At 38.5% G+C, this 18,170-nt stretch overlaps 3 protein-coding genes across 8 annotated transcripts; 1 reads left to right on the top strand and 2 right to left on the bottom strand.

The window, feature by feature from the left end:
* Window positions 1-401: 401 nt before the first annotated feature.
* On the bottom strand, window positions 402-12,169 carry clu (clustered mitochondria protein homolog). Its single transcript, XM_014356849.2, has 15 exons — window positions 11,268-12,169; window positions 5,594-5,967; window positions 4,719-5,508; window positions 4,499-4,635; window positions 4,126-4,406; window positions 3,926-4,052; window positions 3,685-3,859; window positions 3,408-3,610; window positions 3,166-3,307; window positions 2,875-3,080; window positions 2,603-2,809; window positions 2,086-2,529; window positions 1,718-1,990; window positions 1,512-1,637; window positions 402-1,447 (listed from the first exon to the last, which is right to left on the bottom strand). Exons 1-15 carry the CDS (start codon window positions 11,398-11,400, stop codon window positions 878-880), a joined length of 4,188 nt encoding a protein of 1,395 aa, XP_014212335.2. The 5' UTR covers window positions 11,401-12,169; the 3' UTR covers window positions 402-877.
* On the top strand, window positions 11,705-17,036 carry DENR (density-regulated protein). 6 transcript variants are annotated; one of them, XM_089593617.1, is made up of 6 exons: window positions 11,705-11,728; window positions 15,964-16,092; window positions 16,208-16,292; window positions 16,382-16,561; window positions 16,676-16,815; window positions 16,892-17,036. In XM_089593617.1, exons 2-6 carry the CDS (start codon window positions 15,985-15,987, stop codon window positions 16,934-16,936), a joined length of 558 nt encoding a protein of 185 aa, XP_089449743.1. In that variant the 5' UTR covers window positions 11,705-11,728; window positions 15,964-15,984; the 3' UTR covers window positions 16,937-17,036. The 6 variants fall into 6 exon arrangements, with proteins under 6 accessions (XP_089449743.1, XP_089449745.1, XP_089449746.1 ...); XM_089593619.1 differs by lacking the exon at window positions 11,705-11,728 and adding an exon at window positions 15,519-15,565; XM_089593620.1 differs by lacking the exon at window positions 11,705-11,728 and adding an exon at window positions 15,589-15,785.
* crcp (CGRP receptor component) lies at window positions 16,968-18,114 on the bottom strand. Its single transcript, XM_089593621.1, has 4 exons — window positions 17,962-18,114; window positions 17,611-17,863; window positions 17,284-17,551; window positions 16,968-17,200 (listed from the first exon to the last, which is right to left on the bottom strand). Exons 2-4 carry the CDS (start codon window positions 17,616-17,618, stop codon window positions 17,060-17,062), a joined length of 417 nt encoding a protein of 138 aa, XP_089449747.1. The 5' UTR covers window positions 17,619-17,863; window positions 17,962-18,114; the 3' UTR covers window positions 16,968-17,059.
* Between the last annotated feature and the right edge of the window lie 56 nt (window positions 18,115-18,170).

The following is an 18,170-nucleotide window of genomic DNA, read 5'->3' as shown; positions in this document are numbered from 1 at the left end:
TGCAATTAACAATTAGAAATATCAATTTTTGTTTGTTTTAAGTGCAAAAAATGTATTTTGACATGTTGAAAGTAATTATGGATTGATTAGGGATTATTTTTTAAGACAATTTAAATTGCGTAATAACATAACGCATTAAAATAAACTTATAGTGACAAAAAACAGTGTTCATAACATTTCAACTGTTCCTCTATTTTCATACAGCTTTTGTCTCATTTTTCATATGATGATAATTGATTCAAGGTTTAGAAATAATATATACCTGATTTCGCGAATCGTACTCCGTTAGAAATAATTTGACAAGTAAAACTTTTGTTAAATCAAAAACAGTATAACTGCCAATTGCGTGTATTTGATAATGGGTGATATTTTTAGCCGTCTTAGATATCACTTTAGTAATTCATCATATTTGATTACTTGCACAAGAATCTGACCAGTTGTGAGTGTGATCAGGATTGATAGCAACCCTGTCATGAAACAAGAAAAAGTCGGGCATCAAAATACGTATTTATCCACAGATTCTGTATAAGTATAGCTATACAATAAAGCAGCCTTATTCAGTAAATTTAAAAAAATTAGGTATCAAACAGTCATTGACTTATTTCAATCTCTCTCATTCTCCTTTCAAAAATCCAATCAAAGCTCGCACAGTTACGAAAGCTTCATCTCTATGAAAAAAAGAAGCAATTTAACAACTACGTATCGTTGTAATAAAAAAAAAAAAAAAATTACCGGCAATGTAATAATAGCATTAGTAGTAATCATCGTCTAGCTCGCGATCGCAAGTTCCCCCCTACTGAGAAAGACTAGGATGTACGTTTGTTAAAAAATCGTGATAAAAGTGGCAGCGATTGGCACGAGTCCAGAAACATGAAGCTCAGCTCTCGGCCACGTTACTGGCGAGCTCCTTCTTCGGCTCGTCGTTAGCCGTGAGTGCGGCGTTAATCATGTCAAAGGTCGTGACCGTTGCTGAAGGCTGGCGTTTCGCCATCTCCGCCTTAAAATTCTCGATATCTTGTTGGCTTATCTGAACAAAGAGAATTCCATTGATGACATTGAGCATGTCCAGGACGCTGCCCATGCTGGGTGGTTGAATCTGGATGGGTGGCAAGCTTACGCCCGTCTTGCCCGTGTAAATCTCGTTCATCTTCTTCTGGAGCACGACCGCCTGCTGGGTGAGATGGCGCAAGCAGTCGCTACTCTCTTTTGTCTTCTCGTGCTCCTCGCCGAGCTGCTGCTTGTAAATGGCGTAGGTTTCTTTCTCGTTGTTCAAGGCCGCGCGGAAGTCGCCCATACACGACTGAGTTCGCGCGACCAAGTGATAAGAGACGGCGACTTTTAACGATCGTGGCCCATGATAGCGTAAATTCAAGACGAGAGCGTGCTCCAAGAAGCGAAGTGACAGCTCGTACTCGCCGACCGCGTGCAGAATAAGTGAAATATTGCTCTAGAAATTATGATATTTGTTTTATTTAGCAACCATTGATGGAAGGTTGTCAAAGTATACTTACGTCGAGTAACGCTACTTCGGGATGATCTTCACCACATACGAGTAATGCGAGGTATCTGGCTCTGTACAAAAGTCGCAGCGACGCCGAAACCTGACCGTTGGCAAATGAATATAAGGCCATGTGAATCTAAAAAAAAAAAAAGTTACATGGTATTTTTGTAGTTAAAAGTACAATATAGTAAGAACAATGTTAAATAGTGCACTAACATATTCAGTTATCGTGTAAGGATGATCGATGCCGTTGACTCGTTCTGACATGAGGACGGCTTTCTGTTGGGTCGCAAGAGCTTCCGCGTGATCGCCCATAATGTAGTTCAGTCTGGCTAGCATTCTAAGACACTGTGCGATTTCAGGATGCATGGCCCCGTAAACGTTGTTTAGCAAGTTTAGGGCCTCGTTGATTAGCTCGTAACCGTCCTTCAAGTAACCTTGCTGAATTTTGTTTTGGCCGGTTGTGTAGAAGTTGTAAGCATCGCTAGCCTGTTCATATAAATTTCAATTAATTCGATGAAACTCGTTTATTGTTTATCATACAAGATGATATTTATAAATGAGAGTAATTGTGCATATTTTACCCTAGGATTGATGTGTTTGACAACTGGGAAGATGTTGAGAATATCCTCTTCAAAGAAAGTAGCTCGGTTTCTATTCTCGAAATTGTACTCTCTTAGCAGGATTTGAATACCTGTTTTGACGCAGAAAGCTCGAAGTAACGAGATCTTTTGTAATTTGAAGTGTTCAATTGCCGCATCCACAGACTCGGGTGTAGGGCACTCCCAGTCATAATAGCTCTTTAAATCAGCCTTCGTTTGCTGCCAGAGCGACTTGGATGTCAGAGATGCCCATTCTACTTCGGACTGAGTAGGGCCGTTATTCCTGCCCTTCCTCTTGTTGCGACGCTTGGCCGTTTTGCTTTGTAACTCTTCGAGATTTTGTTGTGGATGGATGACTTGTGCCGATGATAAGAAACAGTTTAAAAAGTGACTGATGGCTGCAGATTGACTCATGAGTTCGGTACCCTGTATTAAGAGAATTTCTTATAATCTTTATAAAAACCATCAATTTAGTCGTATATTGTTTATTGTTGTTTACCTGCATGTAGGATGTGAAAATGTGCTTAACTGATCTAAGTATTAACTCAGAAACAGCTATACGATGAAGATATTGTAAATGAGGAACTGCAGCTAGCATAGCAGCTAGCTTACCGAGATATCGAACATTAATGCCTCTGCCGTGTAGGGATTCTACTAAGGTTGTGCCATCCATGGCAGCTGGTGTGTGGTCCAAACATTCGCGTATCTGCGTCAAAAGTTCGACAATCATTTCTTTTCCCAAGTGTTCTTTTATGAATAACAAAAACTTACAAAAGTCGGCAGTTGGACGGTAAGTAAAAAGTCTGCTGCGTCTATGATGAGCTGTTTTTGTTTCTTCAAAGCTGGTCCACTGGGATCCGGATGGCGTACACCCGGTGAAAAAACATCTGGATTAAATTTCACATCGAATTCCGTCTCGCGCAAGCTACCGACGGCAGCGGCTGCTTTGCGTACTATTTCCTTTGTACTATCTTCTACTGTAAAATTATTTTTAAAAAATAAAAGTATGGAAACCAATTGTTAATAAAAACAGTAATTAACACGATAATATGCTATTATTACATTCTTGTTTCTCTCCTCCTGTTATGGAATCGGTAATGCTTTCGACGATTTTTTTCGCTTCGTCAGCTTCAATCGACGATTGCGCCGAGTTCTCTTTATTGCTATCGACAATTGCAAAGCTTTGCTCCTCTTTTTTCTCTTCCTGCGATTACGAGCAAAATCATTGATGCGTTCATATATATATACATATGCATTGTTTCGCCGTCACTTATTCATCTTTATAGACTCTTAAATGCACTTACTTTAGCGCTGTTCTCCTTTTCTTTTTGGACTCGCTTTGCTGATGTAAGCTGTTGCAAGTGTACCGCGGCGTGCTGGATAAACTGTACGTATCTCGTTTCTACGAACGAATCAATCAGTTCTTGGCGTAGACAGGCGAGTTTGTGCTTGTGTTCAACGGGAAAACCTAAAGCTCGGGCTTCCTTGCTCAACTCAACGCCTTCCACTGAAAACAAAGACAAATAATTTTTCAAAATAACGTTTAGATTCTCAATAACGTCAAAGTTGAACAAGACTTGCATTTTAAAAAATTAACGTCTGGTGGAAACGTTCGCAACAAGTCCAAAACATAATGACGAGAGTCGTTGCCGATAATGCCCTTGCATTCCACGCTGCTGCATAGTTCGATTTCTTCGCCAGCGTCGTTGATAACTTTGTGCGGAAGAATTTTAAGTTGCTGGCCGGCTTTATTAAGCTAAATGTAACAACATTGTCGGATAAATTTAATTGTATAGGCATTAAAAAAAATGTGTTTATTTACCAATTCAAGGTATTTCGGATGAGTAAGGACAGACTTTCCAAAGTCTATGGAACCGTAAACAACGGATTGCTCCTGTTCACGTTCCAAAATTCCTGGGATAATTGATTGTGCAGTGACGCGATACCCCCTGAGTTGGAAATAAAATAAAATAAATTGAAAAAATCCAATACACTCGTATTAATAAAACAGCCGAAACGCACCTGTAATCTATAACAACAGTGCCAAGTGTGTAGAGGCCCGGAAGATCGACGGCGGCGTACACTCTGACGCCCTGCAAATCGTTGCGCGGCGCGACAAAGGCCGCGGCATCTCCGCCGAGCTCTTTGTAGTGGTCACGAACATCAAAACCGAGCGAAAAGAAAATATTGTTCCAAATGAACATCTGCATTTTCGGCTCCTCGCCCGGATTGATGGCCATAACATTGCCGTCGATCACAGCCACTGCACCTCGCGTAGCCGCTGCCACAAAGTCACTGTGCACCTAAGTTTTTTTTTTTTTATTACAAACATTCGTCGGATATAAATTTTATGCGAATGCGTGCCAAAACAAAAACAAAACGAAAGTAGGTATACCTTGAATATAGCTCGTTCCCTCAGCAGGCGCTCCGGCAAATTTTTCCTCGGCAACTCCCTCGTCGTCTGGAGTTCCTCGTTCCAGTCCCTGGTCTGGCCGGGAATGTGCTCCTCGTAGCCCAACTTTGAGGAAAAAGCTGTAAAACAAAATAAAAAGATACCCTTGATGAGGTACAAAAATTCGTAATAACATGTTATAATACAGTCCCGGTGTACTTACTGTCTTCGGCTCGTATGGCGTCAATGGTATGCTCGCACTGGGGCGCGCTCCAAGCGTAGAGCTGATAAGGCGTGGCGACGCGCTCGAAGGGATGCCTCTGCGTGCGGCGCCTCTGCATGGCAGCAAATCCGCGCTTGAAGGCCGGACTCAGCTGATTGAGCAGCTCGATCAGACTGTGACAGAGGTGACTTGGTGCCGTGGGCTTGGGACTAAAGGTCTCTTTGCTCGACTGGTTGACAAAGAAGCCGCGCGCGCAAGCCGTCAGGTAGTAGTGCTTGTCCTCGAGCGTGACGACGTGCAGGTACATGAGATCACCGTGAAGCTTGCGATAGCCCGGCGGGGGATTCCAGCCCGAAGTAGTGAGCACCTTGATGCACGGGGGGCACTTTTGCTCCTTAGCCTGGGGCTGGAGGGGCAGCAGGGGCCGTTCCCTGCAGCCGGGTATTATGTAGTCGGGCGGCGTGCAGTCTACCGAATCGGCCCGCGACTTTTTCTTCTCCAGTATGTCCCCGTTTGTGACGACGTTCAGAAAGGACAGGCTACTGCACTCTACCCCGTTGTACGCGTCGGCCGGGTCGACTGACTTGAGAAGATCGCGCACGTGCCTCACGTGGATCCGTGCCTCCCGCATCGTATACGGCTCCTCGACCACTCTTATGATCGAGCCCTCCTTCAGGCCCTCGATGTTCTTCAACTCGGCGAAATTGTCGAGCGTATTGCCGTCTAACTGGAGCGAGAAGCAGGTACGGTGACACGTGTCCTCCCGGTCCATCAGCAACTGGTGAATCTCCTGCGTCAGCAACAAGTATATATTAACGCGTGTTAAAAAATGCACAACAACGGTAAGATTAAAAAAAAATGATAATGTTACCAACCTGGACGAGCTCCATGCTCGACACCTGGATGTCGAAGGGTTCGGCACCCGGACTGACGATTTTAACGGTGAAGCCCATGTCCTGGATAAACACGACCTCCTGCTCGTTGGAAGCCTCCTTGTCCTTGTCGCTCTCGCTCATCTTTTCATTTTTACCTTTGGTGCTGACGTTGTTATCACCGTCGACGTCATCGTCCTCGTCCTCGGCGACTTTGTTCTGTTTGTGCTTTTTTTTCTCCTTCTCGCCTTCCTTGGTAGCTTCGACTTCGCCCTTCTCGAGGACATTTTCCACCGAGTTGTTGTTTTTGTTGTAATTGTTGTTACTGTTGTCGTTGCTGCTGACGCTCTTCTCGCCGTTTTGCTTTTCCACTGGCACTGTTGGCACGCAGACGAAATTTCGAAAATTCAGTATAAGTATATACTCAGTCAATAACCAGCATTAACACGGCTCCAACAACTTTTTACGCATGTTTTTTCCATGCTAACCGAGTCACTACCTTTCCATAACGAGCCTTGCTATGTTTAATGTTAAATACTATGACCTGCAAAAAATCGGTACCCATGATCGGTAGTTATTTTATATAGTTTTGTATGTATACGTACATATTACACAGATGGCTTATTTTACGTTACATTTTCAAGGGGACCAAAGAATGATAGCAAGCTCGAATCGTGTGCCAATTCCAGTACCGATTTTTGTTGGCTTAACTGATGATACCTCGTGAAGCTAAAATTTCCATCATCTCTCTTTGGAAGAATAATCGATAACAAAGAGAGATCTAACACGACATACATTGTAGACCATGGAAGAAGAAAATGTCGATTCATAGCTTATACCTATAACATACTTAAACCGATAATAAACCATATGCAGCATTGGTATAAAGCCGTCACGCTCAGTCACATACAAGTAATCTCACATGTGTAGTGTGGATGTTAGAGATCGATAGAAATAGTCTGGCATTTCGTGATTGCTCCAAGTGTACGTGCACTTATTTACACACGCTGAGGTTTATTTATACACCGAAAGCCGCGTGCAGCATCGACCGATGCAGTGCATCATGTATGGGAGAGACGGAAAGAGAGTCACTAAACTGCTGATGCATCGGCTCTCCCGCGGCGAGCCCTTTGCTCCTTTTTTGGGAGGTTTTTTTTCTTCTTTTTTTTTTCCTTTCACCCCTCAGTCATCGGGACCAGATCTGGACTCGTCAAAGAAACGAAGAAGTTGACGCGCGTCGTCGTCGCCGGAGATTTTGGCTGATGTTCCCTCTCCGGTGCAGCTTATCTCGTTTCGACATCATCGCGTGGTACAGAGGCCTCGTCTCGCTATACCTGTACTCCCTCAGCGGCTTAGGGTGTTGAGTAACACAAGTACCATGGGATGGATTTATTGTTGGGCTAAAGCAGTACACCGCCACCGATCTCATATAAGTACATGAGGCGTGCCCGAAAATTTGGGTGCGTAATAAACATGGATTGCGATGATTGAAAGATTGTCATTGACGCAGTATACTATTACATTTAATAGTAAATATAACTAAAAGAACATACATTTAGACGTGCACAAGGTAAATACCTAAATACCTAATCGTCGGTATACACTTGGAGGAAAAAAAACAAACTATTATGTACGTAAATTAATTCGTTCCCGGCACAACATTAAACAAATAGCGCTGAATCGAGACGCAAACGCAAAGACGAATGATTGATATCAAGAATGCAAACACACGTGAATGTCGGCAAGTGGCATGATTTGTGAAAAAATGTGTAAATATTCAATTGACACGGGCGTGATTTTTGATACTATATATATAATCGACGGGGAGAAACCACAACGTGCAAAATATCACGTTTACTTCGGTTTACCGAGACGATCGAAATTAAGTATTACTCTCTCTTGCGCGTGCACACACTAATGTTCGAGAGATAACCACTTCCACGCTCTCCTTTGGGTTGAGTGCAAAACAATAAATATAAAAGTGAGTACAAGATCGAAGATCAGAACGAGGGAGAGAGAGATGCGCTCTGACAAAATAACATTTTTATTCCTTCTTTCAAACGAGTCTTGTTGATGTTGTTATTGTTGTGGTTGTTGTTATTATACGGCATTGACTTGTGTAAAAATGATAGATGCCTCGACTGTAGTGAATTAAAGAAAAAAACGACTACGGGAGAATAAACAAAGCTCGCAAAGTTTCAAAATATGCCGAAACTTCTTTGTGATCGCGATTTGTTTTGAGAATCCCAATATTTTATTAAAAAAGAAGATAACATTTTTTTATTTCAAATAGGTACATGACAAGATTTTTTTATACCGCCATAGTGCTAATGAGCTTCATAAAAAAAAATTAAATATATACGGGACGTGTATTGGGCAACAACGGAGCGGCTAAACGGCCCGTTAATCGTGAATTTCACGCGCTTTTGATTCGGCAAACGACTCACGGTTATCGTCTCGATTCAATTACACGGACTTGATTTCGATTTAAGCACGGCCTGATTGCTCGTTTACTTGAATCTTCGCACTCTATCCGTTTACTCAAGAGTATAATATAATATAATACTGATACTTAGTGCAGTATATACATGGCGATTCAGACCTATTACATGCAAGTATTACTAGACCTCTTCCACCGGGCGCATATAAGTATCTAATTTGATTTGCATTACCTTATACAGCTCGCGAAAGGTTTTTTTTTTTTTTTTTTTTTTCATACCTTTATCCCTATACTTTTTTTTTTTATAATTATGATTACGCGGCAATACTAAAAAATACTGATGTACCTAAATCACTGTACAATTTTATTGTTGAGTATATGAATTTATACATCTTGGATACATTTATACAGTCCCTGGGATCGAGCGCAACGAAAAATACCCATAGGTATAGGTACCAAACAAGTGTTTGGCTGATTAATACAAATTGAAAAATTCAGCTCTGTGCAGGTACATGTTTATCATGTGTATATACCTATTTAATACACGTGATTAACAACATTTTACCTCCTTTCGAGACTCGCAATTGCGTTAATTTGAACTTCCGAGCAAACAAAGCGAAACGAAAGCACGATGATAAAATAATACACGTGTATAGTAATGTAATGTAGTTATCGCCGCTGAGAAGCTTTTTTATCTTTTAAAAAATTTGTTTCCATTTCGCGCTCAAATAGCCTTAAACAAGTACCGCGCACATAGGTGCTAAACTGTGCATCCCTACACATACCTGCTATACGATTTCTCTCTCTTTCACTTCTGAGAACTATCTGTATAGCTGCTCATTTATGGTGTTTAACGCTTAAGCACACACCACACACCCGCACCGAGGTGAAAAAAAAAAAAACCTTTTTCGTGTTTTAACACCTTCCTCATTCATTGATTTGCAAGTTTTACAAACGTTCGACGTTATTGATAAATGGTAGCAAACGAAGAGAATAATAATACAATAAATACTGACGAGTGTACCTAATAAGCAACGCGTTATTATTAATTGCACAATTAAGTGTGTACTTATTGTGTGCCCGAATAATAAAATAATCGACATTGAGGTGACAGTCAAAGGAAAACAATGAAAGACCCGCGCTGGGTGATGCAATACGACGCTCGGTGTGACTGCATGGTAACTCGGTGCCCATGTATAATTTCATTATTATTATATATTACAAGCTTTACACTCCCATTCGTGATAAGTGCACGTCGTGCAATTGTATCCTATTTACGTGTATATTTACATGTGGTATGCACCGGATTGCGTTGTGCGTTGCGATCGATTTCGACTCGAGTCGTTAATGACGCGCCTCGATCGGTGATTGCTTAGATTTTTTTGTTATTACGTGTATACAGGTTCAAGAGTTAATGATTTATCCTGCAAACCGGCTGGACGACATGTTTATGTGTTGCACGCGATCACGTGCAGGAGTGCATGTAACTATATTTATATATGTGCAACAAATACTTAGGTGTGGTTGAAGAGGGAAAGAAAATAATAATGCGGTTTAAAAAATCGTGCAATTATGGAATATCCTGATATATAATATATACGTTTACGTATATATCTGTTGAAAGGAAAACAATCAATTATGCGAGCACTGACATTCAGTTGTTACGCAGGAGAACGCATTTACATTCTCTCGTTCTCAAGCAAAATTATATCATACACTACTCTTGTAAAAGCTATATTACCATCTTTTGTGTGTCAGAAACATGTTGTCAAATCAATTAAATAGATTTATGTTGCGTAACGCTCGTTAAAATTTAACAGGTATAATACACCAAAAAAATAATATTGACGTTTCGAAAGTTTAGATACTTATGATTTTTAGGAAAACGTTTAACACGTGAATATGCGTTTTCAAAAGAGGCCAAGAGTGATTGCATCACAAGACATTGCACTTGAGTTGAATTTTTAGACAAAAAATACATGTGCACGCAACTATAAATTACGAATAAACGTTTCTGGCACATTCGGCATTATTTAATTTAGACAAGCGATCGACTTTGTGTTTGATGTTGTATTTTGATGATTATATTTTAATAGTAACAATAAAAATACCGCCAATAATCTCATTCACAAAATCATTCATTCATCAAAGATAATGCTTTTACTTTTGTCATTATTATTCACGAGCAAAAAAGATAATCTTCTAACATCGATCGTGTAATATCGTTTTGACAGATCGTGCCACTCAGTGATACAACAATATATAATAAACATTGTATATACATATAAATGAGGAGTTGGCATCAACAGTATTGAACTTATTGAAACTCCATAGGTTCGTTATCAGTAGTTTATCACATATACCTATTATATATCAAAACGATTGTTGTGAACCGATTCTCTAGAATTTACAATGGAGATAGGTAAGTGCTTATAAGAATACCTACACAAGCCGTTTCTTACCTCGTTTCTAACGGCGACCGGCGACGACGACGACGACAACGACAACCAAACGAACATCGTATCGGTGTCGATCGTCGCGTGCTTGCACTAACACACACCATCGATGTTACATAACCGGCATCGTGCAGCGAGATAAAGCCTCAGGCATCACCGGTCGGCCTCCCCGGCTTATTATCGACTACTCATGATAAACAAAAGACCCAACCAACTAACCCTTGAGTAGTAACACTATTATACTACCAGAATAAATTGTCAATCTTATGACATATGATGAAAGACAACTTTGCACTAGCCCCAAGCCCAATCGTAACAGTTAAGGTGTGCATGTATATATTTATATAGATGCCGGTGTGCACCCTTACAGCTCCAAAAACGTGGGGGTGGTTTTTCTTCCATCTCTCTCTCGTCCAAGACACGACGACCGCGTGGATAACGCTCCGAGCTCGCGCGCTTTGCTTTGTATTAGGGTACAAGAGTACTATATCGACTTTTTCAAAGCCGCGCGGGGGCTTACGTAACACACCGCGACCAAGACGACGGCTGCACGCGCTGCAGGAAGGATCAGATGGTCCGATGGGTAATTTACTAGACAACAACTAGCTCTCTTAACTTTTAGGCATTGGAAATTTTTCTCCAGAGAGAACAATGTGTTCTAAGGAAAAATTTACCAACTCGGCGGGTTGTCGTCGGTCTCACAGCCGAAATAAAAAGAAAATACCAAAGGGTGGCCGGAGGTACATAACATACTATTGTCAGGGAAAAGCTTTGTACGTACCGGGTTGTGCAGCATCGCTGGTGGTGCTTGTGTCAGCAGCGGTGCTCGTGCCATTGACCTGGGGGGGTTGTTGGGGCTTGGCGCTGCTGCCCGTGTCTTCCCGCGGGGTCTCGACCTGAGAGCCCAGTGCCATGCCTTTCTCGAGCTTCTTCACGGTCTTTAACAGTCTCCCTCCAAACTGTGTTTTGCTTTCACAACAATTATCTTTGCTGCTCCAAAAAGTTTTTATACCTCGTTACTTGCGGCACACTCGGTTTAATTCTTTTTCTATCTTCCTTGATGCGAACACGCGCCCCTCGACTCTCTTTTCACATTAATACGTAACCAGTGCGCGGCGGTCGACTGCTGCTACTTTTGCTCTTCTATCTTGCTCGCTTGCTCCTCTCTGTCCTCTCTTTCTCTATCTATGCGCTAGCTGTGCTCCGAAACTCCGAATGAACGTCTACACCAATTTTATTAATGTAAGTAGTATGTAAAACTTCTTTACTCCCACAGAGCTTGTTTCTCCTTACACCTGTATCATTCTTGGGTGTTTCTCCTTTTAACTACGCTCTCTTATTACCTACAGTTATTATTCTCTCTTTTCCTCGTCGTCCTTTGTTTTTTTCTCAACTTTTCAACACACTATAAACACTTGCCGTAGCCCGGTAGCCGTATGCGCATACTCCCCCTCTCTCTCGATCTTCTGTTTTACTTGTCTCGTGACTATTTGATTATTAAGAATTATTATTATTATTTATACAAAAGTACCAACTGATTTTTCAACCATTCAATCGACAAAGTGCTGGCGAGTCACGCAATCAAATGTTCAACTTTTTATTTTATAATGTTGTATGATTATATGTCATACAAATGCAACTTTTTAGACTTAGACAAATATAGAGAGAGAGAGCAGCACACCACGTGCTTGCAGGCCAAAAGTTCCTCTGCCTTTTCTTCTGCTCTTCCTCTTTAGCATTCGCAAAGTTCGCATATGCGCACACGCGCATACGCGCAAGCCCGGTCACGACATCTATGTTGTATGTTGTACATAAAAACGCAGAAGCGCGCACAAAAACAAGTATGAGTGCACAAAAACACGTATATACGTAATACGAGTGCACGAAAGCGCGCACACAACAATTGTTGCAACTTAAGTTGCAAAACAGACGGTTTCTATTTCATTTACTTACTTAAGTACATCTTGTGGTTTTGGAGGTCAGTTTTTAGATAAAAGATGGATTGTAAACTTGCCGCAAATAGCACAATAAATGTTAACTTTTTAATTTCTATTAACAATAATTAGCTGCGGCTGGTTTACAATTAGTAACATGGCTCTACTGCAAGTAGTAATGATTATTTAGATCAGCGCCATCTAGCGTTGCGGATTTTTGAACTAAAAAGTGGCCCTAAACTTTTCATACAGAGCAATTAAGCTCAGAGCTATTTAGTCAACTATAAACCAGCCGCAACTTATGACGAAGCTATAAAATGAAAAAATAACGATACATGTGTTTTTATCGGCAAGTTAACAATCTATCTTTTACTCGAAAATTCATCTTCAAAAGTATAAATACACAGGAGGTCAATTTTTGATAGAAAATAGATTGATAACTTGCCGCCAAAAACACACGTATCGTTATTTTTTTATTTTATAGCTTTATCATAAGTTGCGGCTAGTTTATAATTAATTAAATGGCTCTAATCCTGATTGCTCTGATTGAGAATTTTAGGAGCCACTTTTGGCCAAAAAAATAAAGACCGCTAGATGGCGCTGATCCAAATAATTATTGCCATTTACGGTAAAGTCACTTTAATAATTATAAACCAGCCGCAAATAATCTGATAAACAGAAGATAAATAGTTGACATTTTCTATGCTACTTGCGGCAGGTTTACAATCTATTTTTTTTTATCCAAAAACCGACTTCTACAAGTAAATAAATATTCTACTTATCTTATACGGCTTATAAAATCTACCATATTTACAAAATTACAATACTTTGAATCCTTTTACCATTAACTCACAGAAGCACAGCCCTTTAACTTTATAGTTTAAATAAACAATTAATTTATATAATACTTACACACCAAGATTTGTGTTACAGACATCTTGAACAACGATTAAATGGATACGTAAAGTAATCAGTCCAAAAGAGACAACTGAAGAAAAAAGGCTTAATAAAGAGTTTCAGTCACATAGGAAGAATCTCCTAAAAATGGAGCATTGGATCTCACTTATTTAGAGAAGGTTGGGTTCTTTGTTTATTTATAATATTTCAAATTTACTTCTCTGTAATAAATGTATTTTTTATTTAGTGAGATTCTATGCTCTATTCTCAGGAGACTCTTCCTGTGTGACTGTGCTTCTTTTTCAGTCCTTTTTTTCTTCAGTTGTCTCTTTTAGACTGATTAATTCACGTATATATTCTACTGTTTTTGACGATAGTTGGGACTTTTAATTTGTGCGTTATCAAACTTTGTTATTGTAATATTAAAACCTTACAACATGAATGTGTGGTATATTGCACAGTAACATAAATCATGTGTACATAAGAAAAAAAATATTACAGATTTCAGCGACTCAAAGTTTTTCAATCCAACATGGACCATTACAACATTTTTGAGGATTAATCAAAATGAATTTTTTATATAAAACAACTTGCTGATAGTATAATCATCATCAATTATTTGTTAAATGTAAAACAAATAAAGCTCTATGTTTGATTAACAAATTTTCTTTATTATCCAAATAAACACAAATCCTTAGCATAAAACTATGAATTTTCACATTCTGTATATCTGAAACAACTCCCATTAAGTGAGATCCAATGCTCCATTTCTAGGATACTCTTCCTGTGTGACTGAACTTCTTTTTTAAGCCTTTTTTCTTCAGTTGTCTCTTTTGGACTTATTACTTTACGTATCTATTTAATCGTTGTTCAAGATTTCTGTAACACAAATGTTGGTATGTACGTGTTAAATAAGTTAACTGTTTATTTAAACTATAAAGTTAAAGGGCTGTGCTTCCGTGAGTTAATGGTAAAAGGTCTAAAGTATTGTAATTTTGTAAATATGGTAGATTTTATGTGCCGTACAAGATAAGTGGAATATTTATACTTTTCAAGGTTGATTTACAGGTAAAAGATAGGTTGTAAACTTGCCGCAAGTAGCATAAAAAATGTTAACTATTTATCGCCTATTCATAAGACAATTTGCGGCTGGTTTATAATTATTTATATGGCTCTACTGTGAGTTGTAATAATTATTTAGATCAGCGCCATCTAGCGGTCTTTATTTTTTGGCCAAAAGTGGCTCCTAAAATTCTCAATCAGAGCAATCAGGATTAGAGCTATTTAGTCAATTATAAACCAGCCGCAACTTATGATGAAGCTATAAAATAAAAAAATAACAGTATATGTGTTTTTGGCGGCAAGTTAACAATCTATTTTCTACCAAAAAATCGACCTCCTATGTGTTTGTACTTTTAAAAATGAATTTTCTAATAAATGTAGATTGATAACTTGCCGCCAAAAACACATGTACTGTTATTTTTTCATTTTATAGCTTCATCATGAGTTGCGGCTAGTTTATAATTGACTAAATGGCTCTAATCCTGATTGCTCTGATTGAGAATTTTAGGAGCTACTTTTGGCCAAAAAATAAAGACCGCTAGATGGCGCTGATCCAAATAACTATTATTATTTACTTACAGTAGAGCCACTTTATTAATTATAAACCTTATTCAGTTGTCTCTTTTAGACTGATTAATTTACGTATATATTTTTATTTGGTGATATGTGTGATCTTGAAAACTTGAAACTTGAACCTTTGAACAACGATGTAAAATGGAATAAAATTATGACTTAATACCTATGGAGAAAAAATGAACCACTTTGATTCCTAATTCAAAATAATGCCGCTAAAATTTTATTTTTCGTTTCAACCATGTACATACAACAAATACGTACTTCGCATATGTATATTAAATGAGAAATCAATAACGAAATCAGGGATACATTTATTATTACAATACATTTATTATTGACGCGCTACTATCAAACTAGTACATATTTTAAAGACAGTTCTATGAAATTCGTAGAGTGTACTTGCAACTACGTGTTTACATGAACATATGTTGTTTTTCTTTAATAAAAATTATAAAGATAATTTTTTTTTTTTTTTTTTTTTTTACTATTGCTGTGGCCGTACCATATAACTTTTTTTCGCTTCGGGGGCCAGTGTTATAACATAGGCCAATGTACAGAAAAATAGTTACATGGTACGGTCCCTGAGGGTGTGCAAAGAAAGTGAATACACGTGAGTTAAAAAGCTGTTAATTCGTGATGTTGAGTTTTTCATATCAACAGTTAAATTTAAAGATTTTTACTTGTTATTTCGTGCAGAAAACTATTGTTTTTGCTTAAAAAAAAGTAACGTAAAACGTAATTAACATAAAATAAACAAAACAAACGTGCCAAGAGCGCCTCTGCGGGGCTTAAGTAAACTTTCGGAGCCGGGAGGGACGAGGGAGAGGGGTGTGAGTATGTAAACTTTACCCATAACATAACCTACGTTAACATTCAACAAAACCATTTGTAAGTTTCTTCTTTTGAAATTTTACTGGCGAACAAAAATTAATACTTACTATTTTGCATTTTGCGAGTTTTGAAATATCGAAAAACTGAAAAATTATCATTGTATATGTGTTGAAGCAGGAAAAAGGTTTTATTTTTGAGATGTCAGCTGAGGGTGAAAAACAACCCGAATTACGTGTAGGGCCAGATCCAAATGTTGTATACCCAATTAAAGTTCAATATTGTGGCAACTGTTCCCTTCCAATTGAGGTATAGCTACATTTTTATTTTCTGATAAAACATCTGATTATTTAAGTAATCAAGCACTCTCAATTGCTTATTGGGCTTTTTTCTAATGTTTTTTTTTTTAATTTTTTTATTGCAGTACTGTGAATATTACCCAGATTATCTCAAATGCAAAGAATGGCTAGAAAAGAATTTACCAACCGAGTTTGAAAAATTTAAGCTAGGCAAGTATACGTTTATTTTTTGATGCATTTGTAGCATTAATTTTATTTTTCCTTGGCATAATTTTTTTGCACTGATAATGTTTTTTTAGTTGACGATGCAAACTCAGAAGCTGGTGGTACTGAAGATGAAAAGAAGCGACAAAAGCGTGGTGGAAAAGGCATGCTCAAGACTAAGAAGAAAGAGGAAGTGCAAAAACTAGTCACGGTGTCTAGGGCCCCAAGAGGAAAAAAAAAATCTGTCACAGTTGTGACAGGACTGAGTACTTTTGGTAAGTGCTGATATCAAAGAATTAACTAACTGTTCATTCACCCATGTGGCATCATGTACATCAATTTTAAATTTCGATGTTCTATTCCAAATCTCATTGATTATGCTTGTTTAGATATTGACCTCAAAGTAGCAGCCAAGTTCTTTGGCAGTAAATTTGCATGTGGATCCAGTGTCACTGGAGAGGATGAGATTGTGATACAGGGTGATGTGAAGGATGACTTATTTGATGTTATTCCAGAAAAATGGCCTCAGGTAATATACATCATAATGTGTTTGAATAATATACTTGATTCTTTTGTGTTTTAAATACCCAAATCTTCCATATCAGATTGATGAAGATTCGATAGATGATCTTGGCGATCAAAAGAGATAATGAGCTAATTGAAAATCTTCTTACACAAGACTATTTAGAATATACTGATGGATGTTTATTATAAAGTAATGTATATACAAAAATAAGATCAAAAAACAGCATTCTTTGTACAATAGTTGTTTCTTATTCCACAGCCTGTTCCTCTGCTTCGTCTTCTTCCTCTTCTTCTTCTTGTATCTTATCTTCACCCAAATGTTTGTCAACTATTTGGAGTAATTCATTGACTTGTTCAACAGTTAACCTATCTTCGCTGTCTTCAACAATCTGAAAAATGAAGACAAATTTTTTTAACCGTGCAAAGTAAAATTTTAGTTTTTGATGAAAAAAGATAAATTATGCTTTCTTACCAACTGTATGTCGACATCTTTGGTCGGGCATTGATTAAGTAGTGTGAGTTTTTCACATTTTGTAAGTTTAAAAGGTCCCAAAGCAGTTAAAAATGCCTTGATCTTTTCCGGCGTGTGCCTTTTACATGGTGTGTCTTCTAGATACCTAATTGTTTGATAAGTTATAGTTGCCAGTTGATTTTGTCCCTTAGGTTTATTTTTTGACTTGATGTTTTGAAGAATATCTAACACCTCATAATTGCTAAGAAAAGCCGAACACTCATTTACCCTGCAACAAAAAATGCACATTTTAATCGACAATTATAACCTTCATTTTTTAATACTTACACTTCCATTTTTATGCAATATACAGAATACACTTATATCCTATATAGCGCAGTTGTGTTGTAGTTCTCAATTGTTATATGCCAAATTGCCAAATTGACAATGTCTTTAACCTACACTATATCTATACATATCTAGTGATATACTTGTGGCAGAAAACCCTACTATTAATCTAGGGGTTTTTCCAAGACGGTTCCCCTAGAAAATAGTTTACGGTAAGTCCGCGAAATCCGCAACGCTGGATGGCGCTGATGCACTATACGACATCATGATTTTCGTGATACCGTGAATCGTGATTCGTGACTCGTGAGTTGCAAGCGTATATACTTTTTTTTTTTTTTTTATATATATTACTTATAGTGCTCTACGTCCGGCTCCTTTAATAAGGGCACTGCTAAATGGGCACTTAGCACTTGGGAAAGGGGCAAGGAAAGGGATAGGAGGCCTCCCATTACAGGAGGGGGGTAGGGGGAAATTAGGCAATTATGCTACACGAGAAGGTCGCCTAAACCCTTCTCGAGGAGCATTGCGTGGTGAAAAAGCACTTGTGAAAAATAAGAGGT

This window comes from Copidosoma floridanum, unplaced genomic scaffold (assembly GCF_036245765.1).
Source record: "Copidosoma floridanum isolate Cflo_tuat_1 unplaced genomic scaffold, Cflo_Japanese_pri ptg000019l, whole genome shotgun sequence".
NCBI lineage: Eukaryota > Metazoa > Arthropoda > Insecta > Hymenoptera > Encyrtidae > Copidosoma > Copidosoma floridanum.
The sequence above is the reverse complement of the archived record's forward strand: the minus strand, read 5'-3'. Positions and strand labels throughout refer to the sequence as shown.

What these genes read in the sequence shown, in the direction of transcription:
- clu (XM_014356849.2), bottom strand. Translation starts at nt 11,400, where the DNA reads ATGGCACTGGGCTCTCAGGTCGAGACCCCGCGGGAAGACACGGGCAGC. An exon ending in CAGCGATGCTGCACAACCCG is followed by an intron (nt 5,968 to 11,267) that starts GTACGTACAAAG and finishes GCGTGCCAACAG; the next exon opens with TGCCAGTGGAAAAGCAAAAC. An exon ending in CTTACACGATAACTGAATAT is followed by an intron (nt 1,638 to 1,717) that starts GTTAGTGCACTA and finishes TTTTTTTTTTAG; the next exon opens with ATTCACATGGCCTTATATTC.
- DENR (XM_089593617.1), top strand. Translation starts at nt 15,985, where the DNA reads ATGTCAGCTGAGGGTGAAAAACAACCCGAATTACGTGTAGGGCCAGAT. An exon ending in GTTTGAAAAATTTAAGCTAG is followed by an intron (nt 16,293 to 16,381) that starts GCAAGTATACGT and finishes ATGTTTTTTTAG; the next exon opens with TTGACGATGCAAACTCAGAA. An exon ending in GACAGGACTGAGTACTTTTG is followed by an intron (nt 16,562 to 16,675) that starts GTAAGTGCTGAT and finishes ATGCTTGTTTAG; the next exon opens with ATATTGACCTCAAAGTAGCA.
- crcp (XM_089593621.1), bottom strand. An exon ending in AAGATGTCGACATACAGTTG is followed by an intron (nt 17,201 to 17,283) that starts GTAAGAAAGCAT and finishes TTCATTTTTCAG; the next exon opens with ATTGTTGAAGACAGCGAAGA.